We start from the raw sequence: 20,202 nt of genomic DNA on the forward strand, positions 1-20,202 counted from the left end.
TATAAGTATGTACACAAATTCACTGTATATATGTGTGTATGTATGTATCTTAGCTTTTAAATTATAATAGTTTTACATTAACTTCACGTCCATGAAATAATTAACTATAAGAACAACAAGCACATAACCTTTTATTCTTGGAATGAACAACAACAAACATGTATAAACACGACAATAAACAATACAAATACTTGATCAATTTTGAGAGAGAGTACTCATACATTACAAGGACTAAAATCTCAAATACGTACTATAGTGCTCTCTTGTTATTCCTTTTTCCCTTTGGTGAATATATTTACCCCCACAACTTGCATTTTAAGGAGATAGAATGAATGTGAATTGTTTGGGGTTACTTTCATCATCTCGATGTTGTCATCCTTTAGAATTGTTCCAATGTATTGCATTCTTGACGTTAGATATCCAGTAGATGGTAACATCGCATTACAGTAGGACATTGGAGACGTTACTACGATCTCGCCTTCGTCTAAGAATGATGCCAAGAATCCCATGTTGTTTGTTGTCGTAGTTGAAACGATGCTTCCATTTCTCGATTGCATGTGCACTACAATGTCTACAAAAAAATATATATTTTAATTTCTAATTTTGTTTTTGGTTATATAATGGAATCTTCCTAAAACAATCCTTTTTAAAATTTGTTGTTACATTTAACTTAAGAACCAACATTTGAATAAAATTAATTTTAATTTACAACACACAAAATTAGTTCATGAATATAATTAACATTTAAAATAAAAAAAAATTAAGCGACATATTTAATAAATATTTGACTTTTTTAAAAAAATATTATAATCAATATTTTCTTGCAATTTTAAATATAACTTTCTGAGTTGTTTTAAGTAAACTTTTAAATCATTTTATAAAAAAAAATTGTAAAAAAAAAAAAAGAAAAGAGAAGAAAACGGAAGAGTTATGGAACGAAAAAACGGAAGAGCTAGGGAAGAAGAAAGTGATAGAAAAATGGGATACTCGGGGAAACGGGGGTGGATGTGGCCGCAATGGTGCCAATGTTGCCATCGGGAGTGCAAAAGACAGTTCCTTCGGCTCGCCAAATTCCAGCGACACTCCCACCCATCCTTTAAACAGAGCTTCCGCCATTAATGGAGCCAATAACAATAACCATCACCATAACTAACATTTTTTTTATTTCAAACCCATTCTTCTTATTATTTCCTCTTCTAATCTACTTTTTCAAATTCACACTCTCATGATGCCAATATATAGGCAAGACCTGAGACCAAGTTGCAATACATTTTTCTAACTTTAATTTTCTCTCACAATATATTTATATATAGTTTTATACTCGTATATGTAATTTTGCATATTTATTAATGGACTTTTATCCGCTCTCCCTACTTAAAATATATTCAGACATATATATATATATATATTATTTGTGTTTGTGATCGAAATTGTTAGAGGGTTTACGCATCCAGCTCGGTGTCCAAAAATCTAGAAATTGAGATATTGTTGGTTTGTTTTATAATGGGTGGCCACTTCCTAAGAGTAAATTTGACCCTTTAAGGGTTCTATATACCAATGGAATATGCAAAGTACAAATCCCAATTCTGATTTTGGTATGAAAAGCCTATTTAATTACGTCCTCCATTCCCTTTCTCTAAATTCTCCACATGCTCCTATATCATTTTTCAACTCTTTTTCGATGATGTGATTACAACGGATGTCCTACGTCAAAATTATTCAAAAAGCTAAGATTCATCTTACAATAAACATATATACTATATGTTACACATTAGGTTATGGACAATGTTTGTGTCAAAAAGACTAAAAGACTTTCAAATCTTTCAAAAATATCTTTAAACTCTCCAAAAGTTTTTGTAATAATTAATGAGCATTTGTGAATTAATAAAAATATTTTCTAACGGTTTTCATCCACAACTAACGATAATGGTATTTTTGAACTCTTTTTGAAAGGTTAGAGACATCTTTTAAACTTTTGAAAATTTAGAGGTATTTTTAACACAAACATCAAATGAGGAGCATTTTCTTATAATTTGACCTTAATTTAAGGAGTTATAATTATCGTGTTTGCATTTCAATAACTATTGGTAGCATAAAAAACTAGGTAATACAAAATTAACTAATAGTTCAAATTTGAGGATCATCGTTGGACCAAATGTTTGTTTTATAGAACCAAATTTAGTGTGCATTGTATTCTTTAAACATTAGGTATTTGATAGGACAATTAAAGTAATACCTCACATTATAAACAATACACAATTTCAAGAATTATAATAAACAGAAGAGATGTTTTAAAAAACAAAAAACAAAAGGTAAACAACCAAACCAATCAACGAAGTGAAGAAAACTACAAAATAATATCTCATCCCACTAGTAGAAAATCACTTAGGGGCTATTTGGTGTAATGCTTTATAGATGTATGGAAATAATGAATGTCTAGAAGCAACATGTCTACGAATCAAAGATAATCTGTGCATGATAATGTGTTAGAATTCTTTGAACAAAAATTACATTTATATTTAATGTATCAAATTAATTATGAAAATCTTATATAATTGTGTACTATTTACCCATTATAGAAAATAAATAGAGTTTTTTTAAAAAAATAGAAAAAACATCAAAATATTTACACTGTATAGAACAATTTTGAAAAAGAAAAAAACCCAAAACATGAAATAACAAAAATATCATTACAATTAATTAGTCACACACGTGTGAAAGAATGATTTTGTATCCAGTCCAAACGATATTGTACATTTCTACCTAGTCTAAATGATCTCGTAGCAAGACTATACGATCTTGTACCCTTGTATCTAGTCTAAACGATCTATTATTGATAGTGGTCTATCTATGTCTATCTAGGATAGACAACTGATCGTTTAAATATTAATACATGATCATTAATTTAGATCATGTACTAATATCAATTAGATATCTTGTACCAAGAGGATAAGAAATGAAAATGAAGGAAGAAATTCTAGAAGAATAAATAAAAAATTGATAAATATTTTCATAAATAACCATAATATTGTAAAATGGAGAATGAGTAATAATATGTAAAAAGAATTAATAATATCAAGAAGAGATGAATAAATTATAAATAAGAAGAAGATAAATACCCTTGTAATTAATTAGTCACACACGTCTGAAAAAATAATTTTGCACCTAGTTCAAATAATCTTATACTTTTCTACCACGTCTAAGTCTATACGATCTTTTAATTTTATAGAAGTCTAAAAATGAAATGGGTAAGAATTAAATATAACTACGTTTGTTTGTTTATGAGAATGAGAATGTGTTATATTTTCTTAAACAAAACTTATATTTATATTTAATTTATGAAAATATTATATAACTAATCAAAGCAATAAGTATCATTAAATTATTGATCAAAATTAATTAATTAAGAACCAATTATAATTTTAAGGATAAATATTAAAAGTTTGAGTAGTTTATAATTATAATTAACTAAACAATATACTTAATAAAGTTGTACTAATTTTTTCTTGTTATAAGTTAAAAGTAGACGTGTTATCGAATTGGATTCATTACATGTTATTTGAGACATAAAATATCTATTTGTTAATAGTTCATATGTCCTTTTCTTTTATTTTTTTTTCTCTTTTCTTTCTAAACATGTTTAAATGTGTTAATTAATTTGTCAATTTTGTCTCACACACCCTTAACCCTTAACGATTTTAATAATGAAAACCTATATGGAATGGTAGTTGCTTCTAATTACAAATTTGGTAGCTTTCAAATTCTAGAAAATGAGTAGTTATAGAATTGGTTTAGTATTGCTATTGGACCGTAATTATATATAAGGATAGAAAATCAAACAAATCTACTTTCATTAATAAGAGGTGTTCCATTTAGCATTGTTGAAATTATTAGTTAGTAAATTTAAGTATGTACACAGATTCACACTCAAACAAAGTATACATATGTATATGTATCTTTTAAATTATAATAGTTTTATATTAACTTTATGTGAACAACAAACACACGACCTTTTATTTTGGAATGAACGAAAACAAACATGCATAAACACGACAACAAACAACATAAGTACTCACTCAAGGTTGAGAGAGAACTCATGCATTACAAGTGCTAAAAACTCAAATAAGTACTATACTCTCTTGTTATTTTTTTCCCCCTTTTGGTTAATATATTTAACCCACAACTTGCATTTTAAGGAGATGGACTGAACCTGAATCGTTTGGGAACTAGTGTCATGATGGTGTTGCCATCCTCCACAACTGTTCCATTGTATTCTAGTGTGGACGATAGAAATCCAGTGGATGGAAGCGTCGAATTACAATTGGACAATGGAGTGCTCACCATGATGGTACTATCGGTTAACACTGAGGATAAAGAGGTCGATCGAAAATACATTGAAAAGGATCCGGAGTCATCTGTTACTGAAGGTGGTAAGGCACGTCCAAATAAGAACCCCAATATCTCAACTCTAGCGTCTGCAAAAAAAAAAATCATATTTTAATCTATTTTATATATATATAAAATAGAATCTTCCTAAAACAATCATTAATATAATTATTTTAAAATTTGTTGTTACATATTCTTATTAATCTGTTGGATCATCTATATTTAACTTAAAATCTAGGAAGAAGCAATCTTAATTTAATTTATAACATACAAAATTATTTCAGGAATATAATTAACATGAAAATAAAAAATTATAATAAATACTTGTTGCAATTTTAAATACAATTTTTTAGCTTTTTTAAAGTCAGATTTAAAATCGTTATAATAATTTGTTTATCCAACCAACAAAAAAACGAAAGAAAAAAACGGAAGAGTTATGAGAGAAGAAAATGATTAAAAAAAATGTCATACCCGTGAAAAAAGGGATGGGGTAAGCGAGGTCAATGTTGCCAATGTTGCCATCGGCAGTGCAATAAACAGTTCCTTCGACTTTCATAAGCGGAGGGAGACCCCTAACATTCCCAATCTGAGCTTCTGCCATTAATGGAGCTGATCCCAAACCTCCAATAACCATCACCAGTACTAACAAATTTGATTTCAAACTCATTCTTCTTTTCTTTTTCTTTCCTCTTCTACTCTGCTTTTGTAAACTCACACTCCTATAATGCCAATATATAGCCAAGAACTAACCCCAAGTTGCAACACATTCATTGTTCTTACTTTTATTTTCTCTCACAATAAATAAATAAATATATATATATATAGTTTTATACTTGTATTTGTGATTTCTTCTTTTGAATATTTTTTATATTTTTATAAATCTCTTACCTAATTTAAAATTACATCTTTTCTAAATATTTCGTTCTTAATTATAATTAATGCCATGTTTCAAAATTAATTTCCATAAAATAGTAGGTACACACTTTTACTTTTTTTTAGTTGTTCTCTTTAATTTAAGGTTTTAGTTATGAATATTAATTTATCCTTTTAAAAAAATTAATATTATATCTCAAAGTTATTAAATATTTTTAAATTATATTATTGAAGATTATTGAAAGAAGTAGAAGTTATAAAGAAAAAGATAGTTAAATATATAGAAACATGATAGCAATGACTATTAAAGAATTGATGTAGAAAGTCTCCGTATATATAAAATTTTAGGTTTTTATGAGATTAAATAGTTCATTTATTATCTTTTATTATTTTAGAATTTGAATTTTTGTAACAAATATTCATAAGTTGTTTATAGTAAATACAAAATATAAAGGTCATATAATATTTTTAAACTAAAAATTTGAATTTCAGTTTCAATTCTTTTGGTTTTTTTTTTTTTTTTTTTTGCTTATATCTAAATATTAAATTTTTATCAACTAAAATAATACTAATTTTTTAAATTTAAAAACACATTCTTCAAAGAGATATATTAATTTAAGATTAAAAAAAAACATATGAAAAATAGAGTCTTATGTCATTTTAGCTAGAAAAATAAAAGAAAAATATAATAAAAAATTACTCATCTATATAACTAAAAAAATAACAAAAAGGAAAAAATAGTTTCAAACAGTAGAAAATAAGTGAATATTTATAAAGATGAAAGAAGATATTTGTATAGATCTTCAACACGGAACAAATAAATCTTATCTTTTGGTATTTTTCTCTCCTCCTAATTGATGATGTAATTTTTTAGATTCACTATTTATCTTATATTCTCATCTTTCTTGTGTCAAATCATTGCATTTATTCTCCACTTAAGAATGATTTGTTGCTTCAAGGAAGGAAGGGTATACACGGATATCATACATTAATATAGAATGAATTGATAGAAAGTGTGGACAAAGAAGCAAGGGGATATCATATATTTATATTGCATAAATTGATAGAAAGTGTGGGTTAGAGAATTTTAAAAGGCTTCCTTGAATTGATTATAATGCCTATAAAAAATCTTACAGTACCCATGGACTTAATTAAGGTAATAATTATTTTTCAATCAAATATTAAAATGGTTAAAGAAACGTGTGTGTATATATAATTTGTGTTTGTGATGTGAAGGGTTCATACGCAGGCAGTTTGGTGTCCCAAAATCTAGAAATTGAGATATTGTTTGTTTGTTTTATAATGGGGTGGCCACTTCGTAAGGGCAAATTTGACCCTTTAAGAGGTCTATATACCAATGGAATGTGCAAAATACAAATCCCAATTCTGATTTTGGTATGAAAAGCCTATTTAATTAGGTTCTCCATTCCCTTTCTCTAAATTCTCCACATGCTCCTATATCATTTTTCAACTCTTTTTTTATGCTGTGAGTATGACGGATGTCCTACATCAAAATTATTTAAAAAACTAAGATTCATCTTAGAAGAAATATATATACTATATGTCACACGTTAAATTAAGTTATCGATGATGTTTATGTCAAAAATACTAAAAAACTTTTAAATTTTTCAAAAATGTCTTTAATTCTTTTAATAGCTCAAGGATATTTGTTGATTAGTGGAAATATTTTTTAAAAAACTTTTATAAGTTTAAGGGTATTTATGAAACTTTCTTGATAGTTCAAAACTTCAATTGTTTCCATCCATAACCAATATGATATTATTTTAAAACTTTTTTTGAAAGGATAAAGGACATTTTTTATACTTTTAAAAGTTTAGAGATATTTTTTAGGGACATTTTCTTATAATTTAACCTTAATTTAAGGAGATATAGTTATTGTGTTTTCATTTCAATTACATAGCATAAAAAAGTATGTAGTTCAAAATTAACTATTAAAACTAACTATGTAGTTCAAATTTGAGGATCATCGTCCCACCACATGTTTGTTTTATAGAACCAAATTTAGTGTGCATTATATTCTTTGGACATTAGCTATTTGATAAGACAATTGAAGTAATACCTCACATTATAAAAAATACATAATTTCAAGAATTATAATAAATAGAAGAGATATTTAAAAAAACAAAAAACAAAAGGTAAACAACCAAACCAATGAACAAAGTGAAGAAAACTACAAAATAATATCTCATCCCACTAGTAGAAAATCACTTAGGGGCTATTTGGTATAATGCTTTATAGATGTATCCCAATAATGAATGTCTAGAAACAAGATGTCTAGGCATATGAAATTGATTCTGAAAATCTCATATAGTTGTGCACTATTTATCCTTCACACAAACAACGAAAACAAAACTATGAATGGTAAATATTTGGCTAATTTTACTATTTTTTTGACAATTTCCCTTGATTATAACTAATACATTATTCTTTTTATAATTAATTGAGTTTAGCATCAGTAATTTATTTTTAATTAAATAATATACAAAAAAATTATTGTTTCGAACAATATATTGTATCAAAAAGAAAAAAAAAATGAAATGAAATGAAATAAAAGAAAGAGGAATTTACAAATCAGAACAAGTGAAATTTCAAATATATATATATATAATAAAAAAAAAACTTTATTAATAATACGACAATATACAACTTCAGAGTATTGACTCGATGTAAAACAGGAAGAAACTATATATCAAAAAGATTTGATACAAACATTTAGTCTATTTTACAAACTAGATGGATGAAGAAGATTGAATTGAACTTGTTTTCATGTTTTGAAGTTCAAGTTCATGCCAAAAGCTTCAAACAAGATTCTAACAGTTCCTTCCTTCTTTAAACATGTAATATACTCCATCTTTTGATGCTGTGTTTGTATCAGATCAACAAAACGTATCACTGCCTTGTTGCTACAGAAGAGACGTCCACAAGATTACTTGCATCTTCTTGCTAGAGGGGGATCCAGCCCTGCCATTGCAGTCATTGGTAAGATAAATTGAGTAAATTCCAGGAACTTGAACCCTCCTCTCGATCTCAAGTTCTAGTTCGCCCACCAAAATATTGTGTACATTCGTCATTCCCCCAACGCTTATTTTTAACCAAATCCCAGAACAATCTCTACTAACTAATTACTTACATACTCTTCATATCCTAATAACACCCGAATACCATTTCTCTAAAATGTCTAATAGCAGAGAAGAAAAATTCTTGGATAGAGAGATAAGAGAGGTGAAAAATGGAGACAGAGGCAAGCGAGGAAGATATGAGGCAGAAATAGAAATCAAGAGATCCGAGTGAATGAAATGGGAAAAAGAATGAAATGCCATCAATTCAGACAAAATCAATGAGGTAGAAGAGATCTGAGTGAATGAAAGGAAAAAAAGAATGACACACTATCAATTTGGATAACATCAACGAGGGAGAAGAGATCCGAGTGAATGGAAAGAAAAAAGGAACGACATGCTATAAAATATAAAATGATGCGTTTATGAAACTACTTGCAATTAACTGGAAAGAAAGTAAATTCGAAGCTTGAATTTCATATTTTAAGTAACATTGGTAATAATAATCAAAGAGACAATAATCACCTTAATCTTGCCCGTCTCGGTGCCACAGAGTACCATGTCATTGGCTGTAAGCAAACATGTTATCTTGCTACCAGCTGAAGCTCTCCCCACTTTGTGCTGTGCCTTTCTCAACCATATCTGCTTTTTCAGGAAGGAACCAATTACAGCTATTATGATCATAGAGGATACACATTTATTCTTTAAGAGAATACACATTGAAGATTACCTGAATGCTGTTAGCTGAAGATTTACAGATTATGTACACAAAATCTTCAACGACACTCATTGCTTGCACAACGTCTCCTTTACCAGTTATTATGTTCATTTCAGGCTTTTCGTGTCTTCTCCAGTTCTGCATTTATTCCTACATTTAGTGGAAGTTTAGGGTATAATTATTCTGGCCATGGTAATGGTTCTACCTGAAGTAGTGAGCCTTGAACCATTGAGCTAGCACTAAAAAGCCAGTCCTTATACACAGCAAGTGAGTTGATAGCCTTCTGGTGCATCAGAATCCAACTTTTGGAAGGTGGCTTGATCTCTTGTTCCCATTTGTTTGTCACAGAAAACTCCTAGTTACAACAGTTTTTCTTTAGAGGTCATTTACGATTTGTGAAGTTTTCGAAAAGAAAAAAAAAGGGAGGAAGAAAATAACCAACTTGTATGCTGGAATCGGTGCAGCCTGCATAAACCCTTGCTTGAACCACCTTAATACACTTCAAATTCTTACTCTTGAAAAGAACTTTTGTTGTTCTTGATGCATCAATCACCTAAAGCAGAATAACATATATAATTAAAATTAAACAAGTTTCTCCAATATTTAGTTTCAGACGTTGTTTTAAGCTTTTATTTATGTTTGCTGATATTTTGGATAAACGCAGGCAATGGTGCGCAGCTAATACTTTCATTCATTTCCTTAATATTTATACTGCAATTTAAGTGATAATATCATCCTCACTTTCAACCCATAGCCATGTGTAACTGCAAAGATTATCTGTCCATATGCTCCTAAATGTTGGATTTGTTCCTTAGATTCTATCACTTCGATACACTCCAATCTTCCATGGATCATTTTCCAAACCTGTCAAACAAGGAACATACTCATTCAACCTTCAACGGCCCATCCACATGAAGGTAAATGTTATAATCGCAGCATCAGTTACATACCCGAATAGTTTTATCAGCAGATCCGCTTAGAAGACTCTCCCCAGATTCAAAATGCGCAAAACATGTCACTGCTTTTCTATGTTTTTTAATGTCCCATAGAAGTGATGCCGATTGCCCCTTGATGTTCCACACCTATATATATACATATGTGCGTACAGGTCATGTTTTCAACTTTTGTAGCAGAAAAAAGTATTTTTTTTTCTCATTGCAAACATCTGCAGACAGCAGATTGTAGCTGACGGAAGTTTCCGTTATTACTTTTAGTTTTCAACTTAGCCATTGGCACCTTTTTCCGAAACCTAGACTAAACCTTTTACTGAAATGACATCTCAAACGTGTCTACTGAAACCCAGTTTATGTTCCTCACCTTTATCGAACCATCTGAGTATCCACCGAAAAGAAGTCCTTTGTAGAAGATGAGGGCACATACAGCTCCACTACTGTTGAAACCCAGCTCTAAAACTTGTGTGTGCACGCATGAAATTCGCTGTTCTTACAATTTGAAGGATGTTAGAAGGACAACGAATGAGAATTTGTCGAGGATGATCTATAAATACAAAATTATATTTAAATAATTTTCAACAATTTATTAAACAGTTTTTCAATGATGTTACTTACTGAATTATTGGGCATAAGATAGTCTGCTACTTGATGCAACTCTTCTGCCATCCAAGTTATATGTGAAAGACGTCTTAGTGACTCACGAACTCCTTCGGAGAAACGAGTAAGCTTTTGCATCCCTAGACAGAATTATTCATCAGAAATCAGTGGGACACGCACGAGGTCACTTCAAATAAATTGCATGACTTTCCATTGAGCATGTTTCTTAAAAGTACTCTAACATTGCAAAGACTACACCCTCTATGATTAAGGCAATCGAGCATACAACTTAGGGAATGTTGTATACCTTTTCCAGAGGTATAGTTAAAGATGCAGAGACAAGCCAGAAGTCTTTCTTCAAGTTCTACTCCTGGATGCAAGAACAGCTCGATTCCACTGAGTAAGATCTCACAAGCAGAACACCTAATGCTATCTGGACTCTTTGCAATTTCGCATCCAAGCCATGCAATTGTCGTTAAGCAGTCCCTAGAAACCTTCTTTATATCGCTCTTTAATCCCTTTTCTAAAGCATGAAAGACAGGCTCCCCAATACAGATGATGTTTCTAGCCATCAAACTGCACCATGAGTCCATGCCAGCATCCTACAAGTTTATTTAATGTTGTAGTAAGGTCAAACAGTGCAATGCCAAACATTATACTATTCTTGATGCTCACCTGCAAGCTTTGGTCTAACCAATTGATCGATTTGATCATGTTCTGATGATCAGAACTCAAACCAACTTTTTTAAGCAACCATGCAACTGTGTATGGCTCTCCTGTCCAAGCAAACGTTCCACCAATAGTTGACAGAATAGATGCAGACAACAGCTGCATCGCAGAGGATTCCTCGCATGTCACTGACCTGAGAAGGACCTGTACAGCCTCTTCTTTTAACAAGCTTGTTGTAGAGCAATTGTCCTGTCATACATCAAGTTCTGTCAACTGACCACTAAGTTGGACAAACCACCCAATCAAAGAGAAATTTTTCAACATATTACAAAACGGTGTCGCTTCAACAATATTTCTCCATGGATTCATGCCTTGCAATCCGATTATACCATAACGCATTTAAATTAGATTGCAATATCAAATAGTAATTTTTCCAAAGATAATTAATCCCCAAATTGCTACCAATCCCCTAAATTCAACCACCCACTCTAACCAAATTTCCAAATAATTTACTTACAATTATGTGAAAATCTATCAATAACATTCCCAATACTTCCCCAGTACTGATAAATATTCATTCCAAAATGTTTTTGCGAAGTTTTTCATTATATATTCATCATTTCCTATGTTTTAGAAAACTAAACCAGGAAAGAAATCATTTTAGAAGAACTAGGAATCCTAGAAAATGGTGTTCAGACGTATAATACCACTTCCAAATTGAACTCTTACCAGCACAAGTAATTGGATCAATAAATTTGCAGCCAAAAGTTGATATTCAGTTTGCAAGTGGTTGACACAAAGCATTAGTATGTGAATAACGTCATTTTTCCCTTCATTCTTAACCCGTTGCAACAAGCTAATGGCAGAAGACCTAAACAAGAAAGTGGGAATTGTATTTAAGAAAACAGGCTTTCAGTATACAACTTGATCCAACCTAATGAGAATAACTAATGAGTAACAGATGTAATAGAATGTACAAGAACACAATTGGTGCATTTCATACCTTGGAACATGAAGGATTTCATTGAATACTTGAAGTGCGATATGTACTGCTTCCTTCTTGTCACTTTCTAAGAGAGAGAGAAATGGAGCCACTGAGATGAATTTTGATGTATAGGCTCTGCACTCTCCATCGAGTTGCATGCATTTTACAAGAATACTGCCTAGAGACATCAATCCTTCCACATTGTTTGTTCTTGCAACTTCAAGAAGTCCACAAAGTACACTTGGTGAGCTGATTTCAACCAAATGCATCTTATTTGTGTCCTCGTCAAATGCAGTTACCATTACTTCAATGATCATCATTGATGCTGCAGGAGGAGTTAACATAAGTGATGGTGACCAAGCATTATAACATTTCGAGGTGCATATGATCTCCACCAATACAGGTAGAAGCTCTAAGGATTTGATTTCCCTTGGGGACGGACTGATGAGGTATATAAGAATCGCAGCCTCATGAACATTCTGTTTTAGAGCAGTTGCCAAATCACATAACTGTAAACCCTTCTTCTTGATATCTTCTATAACCGAATTGTTTTCAGAAATAATAGTTGTGAGCAGAGAGACTGATGCCCTTATAACCTTTTCTTCTTTAGAAGTTGAAATGCCTGTCACCAATTGATCCATTATTAAATCCTTTAACATGGTGTATTGCACTCCCGTTTTGTTATTCAACATTTTGTAAACCGTTGAAACTTCCACAGCACACTCGTCATCATAGTTTCCCAATCCTTCTGAGAAGCATAATCTTGAAATTGCTTTCTCAACAAGTCCCAATATTTCACTCTTTGAATCTCTTCTGCTATTTGCATGATATAATTGCCCTTTAGCACTATTCTGCTTCAAAATCGGACAGGCTGAACCTTGACCGAAAGATGAAGGTAAAGAACTATCAAAAGTCTGTAATTTGCATGGGTTTACTGACTTTTTTTTTGGTTCACTTTCTTCAAGAAAATTTTGGAAGACCTGAGGTTGTAAGTTCTTTTGTTCTATGCTACGTGACTTGTAACCATTGAATTTGTTTGAAATGGATTTCATCATGTTTGCTTTGCTGTATCGTTCCTTGACTCTACTCAGAGAAGCACTGGACAAAGATATCAAACTCGGCTCTCCGTCAAACTTGGAACAACCATACTGCAGCTTCCTGTGAGGTTAGCACAAAAAAAGATTCAGAAATATGATTGAGATTTCATATAAAATGACATTCAAGTATAATAAGCATAAGCCTTCTTGACCGAACTGATAAAAGTTTTCTGGCATGTCTTCTTGTCCGCTTTTCTTAGGGTGGTTAATGTCGTTCATACCTGCCTGATAAATAGAAAAATTAGTAACATGCTAACATCTTTTGAGTTTGAACGTAAGAAAAGAAGAAAGCTAGTGGGGTTGGGAGTTGGACGAACCTCAAAATCACTGTCACTTTCAGAATTGTTCATTGATGAGAATAGTGAAGTTGGTGAACCAGGATGGGAATCCTTCAACACGTCTCCGATGCATTTGGTACTAGAATCTCTACAGAATCCCCAATTATTAAATTGAGGTTCTGGGATAAAACCTAATTCTTTTGGGGAATTTCCTGTATCTTCACATCGTGGAAAATCTTGTGATGCTTTCCTTTTATCTTGAAACACATCAATATGATCAAGTGGCGGTATAATGTCATACTGCATTCAGTTTTACAACATAAAAAGCAAAATTAAAAAGGAAGTGTTAATAACAATCTGACTCTAAGAACCAATAACGCTTGAGGATATTTTAGGCATTTCTAAAATCATACTTAGCACGGCGGACCTAGAACTAGAATTATGAAGGGTGAAATAAAAACTGAAGGAAGCTAATAAAATGAAACTAGCTATGGACAAGTAAGTCTCCCAGAGAAGTCTTCAAAACTTACATGGGAAAGAGTTGGCCGGGGAAACCCGCAATCAGTTGCTTCTGAAGCTTCAATCCTTGAAAATGAGCCATGCCTAATTGGAACCAGGAACATATATTAGATCCGGTTTGAAATTTGTACACTTGATAAGGCAACTTTTGCTAGTACCGATGCACGCAATTATAGACAACAATATGAAGCAATCTTCAAACAAAGCCTAAATGAGAAAATCTTGCAGCAGGTAGACTTTTTTTTTCCAAAAAGAAAAACTGTGAAATTACATTTTCTTGCAGTCACTCCTATGAACTTAGACCTCTCACGTATCCTTCACATGGTAAAATTTTCTCTCTCGCATATCAATTCTCCCACTAAATGTTTTATACATAAACCCCGAGTGTGTTTTTGTTCTCACTACTATCATTTAGTCTCGTTCGTTTTCTACTTCAGGAGATTAATAAATTTCAAATTTAGGCCAATATGATCACAGGTCAGTGGATAAAATACCAATCGTTGTTCCAAAGGACGATGGTTCAACCACTCCCCACTGCAACTGTTGAACTAGAAACAAGTTTCAAATTCAGAAACTGTTCTTTTATTTATTGTTATAAACTTATAATCAATCCTGAACATATAAGTAGTTTACTTGATCAAAAGAAAATTCCCATGGTATACCAGTGCTCAAATCTTAAACCCAATTAGGCTATCTGACCATGAGCATTCTTTATGTCATAATTTCACTAAGAATTTCATAAAATGAATCTGTAGCTTGAATTGAGTCAGCTGGTAGGATGCTGCAAAAAGAGTATCGTTGTAACACAGGCACTGTGCAAAATTCAGTAAACATACTGATAATTTTGAGACCGGATAATTGCCGATTCAGGATAGACTTATATTCCTTAGAAATTTACCCAGACTTACAAGGAATGTGGTCCATCTTCAGAAGACGTCATATTGCTGCTTCCCAGTTGCTGCCACTGGTGAGTCTCTCCGTAAGACATAACCTGATAATACATCAGCCAGTCCTTGTATTTTCTAGCTACCTGCCTTATACTTGATTCACCATAATCACCCTCGCCAAATTCTACAGAAGAATTGAACCCCATACTTCTAAAATTGTCTTGCCTCGAACATGTAGCAAAAGAAAGAAGAAGACTGTAGCAAAATTCTTGAGCAAATTCTGTGAGAACCAATCGTGGGGAAACCAGCAGGGATTGAAGGAAGTGCAGAGCAACCTGCCACTCATCCCCTTGAAGCTTCTTGACAACTGAAAGATAGAAGTAAGAGCAGCAAACTAAATAACAATTTTCCATTCCTGATGTCTCTCCATGCTCGTCAACCAATGCTGGGACTTGAAGCATTTGTTCAGCAGTCTGAAGCCTGGTGGCCCTGGCTTCTGAGGAGCTTGTTTGAACTGCATCTTCAATGTTCTCGATGCCCCAGTAAAGATTTGAGATGATAGATTGTTCCAAGAATTCCAAAAACCCAGGTCTCTGGTTTCTTAGCTTGGAGGTACATCTCAATTTGACAGCAGTCCTAGCCTCAGCATTGCTCAAGAATTCATGAATATACTGGTTGATAGAAACAACAAGACCCCTAATGGAGTTCAGGTCCACTCGCTCATTTTCACAAACAGGTAGTGGACATTGAGTGGTAGAAGAAGAAGAAGAAGAAGCAATGGGAATGCAGCTTTTGGACATGGCGGTCTCATGAAGAGCAGAATGCACTGAAACAATAAACAAGAGAGATGAAAACCAAAATTTATCTCTGTTGCAGAGAATTGAAGGTCGGGAACAATTTCCCGTGACAATTCCAGCCAAAATCCAAAAATTCCGAATTGGGCCCTCAAGAACTTCCTTCCTGCTACAGACAAACTGTTGACCTTCGCTTCTATCATGGGTACATTTCCTGGTTCTCTCTTGGATTCACTCGATCAATAAATTACCATTTAAATTTGGCATCATGCAATTGTGAAACTAAAACACTGTTCCAAATTCCAAATCATTTTAAGAACAACAAGTGAAGAACACGAACCTTTTCGTCCTGTGGGTGTTTATAATAAACACCCAGCTGCTCAGTTTCCAAGAGAATCCAAGTGGGTTCTTGAGATTTTTGGATTTTGTGTGTAATCTTATAGCATGGGACTGTTAATATTTTAGAATCCTGAACCAAAAACAGTACAATGGTTAAAAGGGTAGAGTAGGAGGGATTGGAAAATGGCAAAGATTGTTGTTTTTTTGGGGAAAAAAGACACATGGACTGAGCTTTGAAAGCTAATCTCTGTACCATATTTTTGTTTGGATATGCCATTGTTTGCTGTCATGAAAAGGAGAATACATGAAACCAGCCACACTATCCTCTCCTTCTATTGTCTTATTATCTCTATTTCTTCCTCTTCTTCTTTTCCTTTCTTCATTTTTTGTATTTCTATATTTTATGAATTCAATATGCATCATTGTTTCCTTTTTTCTTTTTCCTCTAAATTTGTCCAAAACTAAATATATTCGGGTTTGGATTGGTTTAAAGCCTTTGAAATTTAAAAAAGAAAACCGACGTCAATTTGTACTTTTCTCAAACCTACACTAACTTACTTCAACCCTCATTATCTCCAATCAACCACCGTTGATCGGATCGATTTTGATAGGTTAGTTTAATTTTTTGATCTATCATACCCATCTTTAATTATATCTACCAAGTTGGAGAACTAACAACACAATTTAAATAATATTGATGTCTTAATATCTACCATACAAACAACATATCTATTTATTTAAGATATGTCCAAACAATGGTGAAATAGGAAGAAGGTTGTTATCCATATTTGAAATAAAGATATGAGAATGACGTTTTTGAATATATTGTCTTTAAAATGTAGTAAGAAGGCTTTGAGTGTCAAATAAGGTTTGATTAACCTTTTAAATCTTAAGAGAGGCAAAATCATTAGTAGGTTAAATAAAGTAACTAGGGTTAATTATGATTGGTCTTTAAAATTCAAAATTATAATGATAGATTTTTAAATTTTAAGTTTTAAGAATTAGATTTTGTTGTAGTGATTTTAGATCAAATGGTATAATTGACATTTATAAATGATAAATTGTCACAAACCAAAAGTAACAACTAAAAACCGACATTGACCTAGAAAATAAGTTGGCTTTGAGTGAAGTCGAAGCTAGTAGCCTCGATGTAGGTCGAGACCAACCCTAGGCAAACATGAAATCAAGCATACTTCTTGGCACGATAGGATAGGTTATCAACGTTGTTTGACATTTAAATTAAATAATAGTAACATGTTTTCTCTCTACTCTTTCCATCATCTCTTCATCTGCTTCTTTAATCATTAATTTATAATATCATATCAATATTTAAAATAACAATATAAAAACAATTAATTATATATCATTTTAAAACTTGCAATTAAATTGCTAAATATTTTTTGAAAAAAAGAGAGAGAGAAAAATGAAAAAAGAAAAGGTGAGATTGAAATTGGAGGGTGGAGATTAGATGAGAGGATGAGGGCCACAAAAATGTCACGGGAGCAAAATAAAATGATATAATGTGTTGGTCCAATTAATGTTGCAAACTCTCACATGCATTGAAAAAGAGAGGGAAAAAAAACCCTTATTTGTGAGGTTTTAGTATTGGAGGAAGTGACATTTTGCCCCCACACTTCTCCTCTTTCCCACTTAAATATTGAACCCTAACCACTCTCTAATCCCTATCATCTTTACGATCATCTCACTCCCATTTTGTATCTTTCTATTTGCTTCCTACGATTAATAGTATGGTAGCCAACCATGGATTTAATAGTTGAAAACACTTACGGTCATAATTTGAGTCTCTCAAACATGAAGTGAGTTATAATAGTTCACTCCTCTACTTAAAATTGATGATTTCAAAAGTGACACTTATTGAAATTATATTCACTTGTTTGAAGTTTAAAAATCCGTGTTGGATACAAAAAGTTGCAAGATGGAGTTTTCTTGATAAGGGAGTACTCGTTGAACCATAACTTGTTATATTCACGTTATTATGGTAATGTATTTTTATATATATACACTTTATTTTTATATATATACACTTTATTTTGTATGATAATACCAATAATTAATCATTTAAAGGGGTGGGGCATTTACAATAAATGAATGGAGAGGTAAAGAAGATTATTATTTTCGTAGGTGCATGTGTTGCCGTTGGATAAATTTTATATGGAAAAAGAAAGAATGACATATTATAAAGTCTAGAGTATTACATTAAGCTCAAAGTGAGTACATTTTGATTTTTGGTATAGATAATTGGGCCCTCAAAAGGATTAATTAAATTATATTTAACTTTCAAAATAGCTTAGAAAGTACTTAAAGCTAACCTGAAGTGTGGAACACACCATCCAAAAGCAAAATTACTTCAATTACATTTCAAAAAGTTAAGTTGAAAATATATTCTCTTAAGAACAGATACATTAGTCCAAGATAATCAAATCATATCGTACACGTTGTTGATCTACGTGAAACAATATAAGATATGAATGGTAACTCTTCACTAAACTTGAAATAACAGGAGCAAATTTATTCATAGTCTAATCAATATAGGTTGAAAACACAACTCAATGGCAAAGTTTTTAAATACTTTTAGAAGTAAAGCCAAATGCCACGTCACGAACTCATAGTAAAAAGACGAAAATACCGCTAGTTAATAAGATAACTTAAAAAGGAAGAGTTGAAGACGTGGATGGATGGTTTGGGTTAGTTTAAGTTGGGAAATAGATAATGAAATGAGATAGGGATGGAGCCGGTGAGCATGTGTACCTAAGTAAACATACATTGGTAGATTGGGCTAAATTAGGAAACAAAGCAGGCCTGGCCCAGCGTTGAATGCCCCATGGGCCCATTTCTACACTGACCGGTTGCTGTCTCTGGATTTGGGCCAAATCCAGCCTCTCGTTCTTTCAAGTTTATGACGTCATCCACAGTACCCACAACACCACACAACATTATTTTTATTCCTACCAAAAAAATAATTGATTTACCATCCTTGCCCCGATCTCAATGCACACATCTTTCTACATTCCCATCTTTCATCATTTGTATCAACTAAATAAATAAATATTTTATAAAACAAACAATAAAGATTGACCACATCACAAATTTTGATAGACAATCTGGTGTGATGTACGAAATTAGATAATGTATATAATGTATTTAAGTATTTTTCATAATTTATACTACGCAACATATTCTACCGTTAAGATTTCTTTTGAAAATGACTCATGTATCACATTTACTGATCCATTTGTGCAACAATATGACATTTGAAAAAGTTCGCACATGTGGCATGCATGAATAATTTTAAAGGCAGTCTTAATAAAATATTTTAAATTAGTTTACTTGTGATAATTTAAGTATTTAAACATCACATAATTAATAAATTATAAATTGGTAAACTTACTAAATGTCGGTTTTAAAATTGATACTACATAATTTTATCTGTTAAAATATTAATAAAAGCACCAAACTAAGGAAAGTTATTAAACTAAACTACTTTTATATTCAAATTTTCAATTAAACATTTGAAGAACACTAAAGATTTAATTTATCCAACCCTAATTTAAAAGAAAAATTAAATAAAAGAAGAATATATATTTTTTATTAGCTAAAATTTAGAAATAGATTATTTTTTCTGCTATTTATTATAATTTTATAATAAAGAAAAGCATTTATCCAAATAAAAGAAAAGAAAAAAAGGAAGAAAAGAGAAAGTACGTTGAGGACGTAGAATAAGAAAGGAGACAAGAGAAAGGAAGATCCCCCATGTGCGGAGGTTGAAGGATCCAACGGCTGATGTGACAAGAACGGGGAAGCAGATGCACGGATAAGATCCTCTGCCACTGCCACGTCGTTTCAATCGGCCCACCATATTATTTTCTAATAGACCCTTAACCAATCACATGACTCCACGTGCTAAACTTAGTCAAAATACACGCTCTTTCCTTCGTCAATTCAGTCAAACAGTTGTTACACCATTTATTTTAGTTGGGTTCGGATGTTTTTGTGTTTTCTTTATGTTAAC

General features: G+C 31.8%; 2 protein-coding genes and 1 long non-coding RNA gene across 3 annotated transcripts; all 3 read right to left on the reverse strand.

The window, feature by feature from the left end:
- Positions 1-105: 105 nt before the first annotated feature.
- On the reverse strand, positions 106-2,277 carry LOC116402833. The gene is made up of 2 exons (XR_004215486.1): positions 988-2,277; positions 106-571 (listed from the first exon to the last, which is right to left on the reverse strand). It is a non-coding gene; the product is annotated as an uncharacterized LOC116402833 (long non-coding RNA).
- A 1,650-nt stretch (positions 2,278-3,927) lies between these two features.
- LOC101205403 (phylloplanin) lies at positions 3,928-5,112 on the reverse strand. The gene is made up of 2 exons (XM_004134169.3): positions 4,858-5,112; positions 3,928-4,475 (listed from the first exon to the last, which is right to left on the reverse strand). Exons 1-2 carry the CDS (start codon positions 5,051-5,053, stop codon positions 4,192-4,194), a joined length of 480 nt encoding a protein of 159 aa, XP_004134217.1. The 5' UTR covers positions 5,054-5,112; the 3' UTR covers positions 3,928-4,191.
- A 2,765-nt stretch (positions 5,113-7,877) lies between these two features.
- Positions 7,878-16,361, reverse strand: LOC101205639 (putative E3 ubiquitin-protein ligase LIN-1). The gene is made up of 17 exons (XM_004134170.3): positions 15,061-16,361; positions 14,164-14,236; positions 13,673-13,933; positions 13,513-13,580; positions 12,277-13,416; positions 12,003-12,144; positions 11,280-11,522; positions 10,912-11,206; positions 10,623-10,744; positions 10,372-10,491; positions 10,005-10,136; positions 9,796-9,918; positions 9,497-9,607; positions 9,260-9,409; positions 9,067-9,192; positions 8,862-8,978; positions 7,878-8,241 (listed from the first exon to the last, which is right to left on the reverse strand). The coding sequence occupies exons 1-17, from the start codon at positions 15,837-15,839 to the stop codon at positions 8,224-8,226; spliced, it is 4,020 nt and encodes a 1,339-aa protein (XP_004134218.1). The 5' UTR covers positions 15,840-16,361; the 3' UTR covers positions 7,878-8,223.
- Between the last annotated feature and the right edge of the window lie 3,841 nt (positions 16,362-20,202).

The sequence above is a fragment of the Cucumis sativus genome, chromosome 3 (genome assembly GCF_000004075.3).
Source record: "Cucumis sativus cultivar 9930 chromosome 3, Cucumber_9930_V3, whole genome shotgun sequence".
NCBI lineage: Eukaryota > Viridiplantae > Streptophyta > Magnoliopsida > Cucurbitales > Cucurbitaceae > Cucumis > Cucumis sativus.

Bases quoted from the DNA above. Each gene is read 5' to 3' on its own strand.
- LOC101205403 (XM_004134169.3), bottom strand. From the start codon at position 5,053: ATGAGTTTGAAATCAAATTTGTTAGTACTGGTGATGGTTATTGGAGGT. The intron at 4,476-4,857 runs GTATGACATTTT...TTTTTTTTGCAG, and splicing joins CCCCATCCCTTTTTTCACGG to ACGCTAGAGTTGAGATATTG.
- LOC101205639 (XM_004134170.3), bottom strand. From the start codon at position 15,839: ATGTCCAAAAGCTGCATTCCCATTGCTTCTTCTTCTTCTTCTTCTACC. The intron at 13,934-14,163 runs GTAAGTTTTGAA...AACTGAATGCAG, and splicing joins CCCGGCCAACTCTTTCCCAT to TATGACATTATACCGCCACT. The intron at 8,979-9,066 runs GTAATCTTCAAT...CTGAAAAAGCAG, and splicing joins CTTCAGCTAACAGCATTCAG to ATATGGTTGAGAAAGGCACA.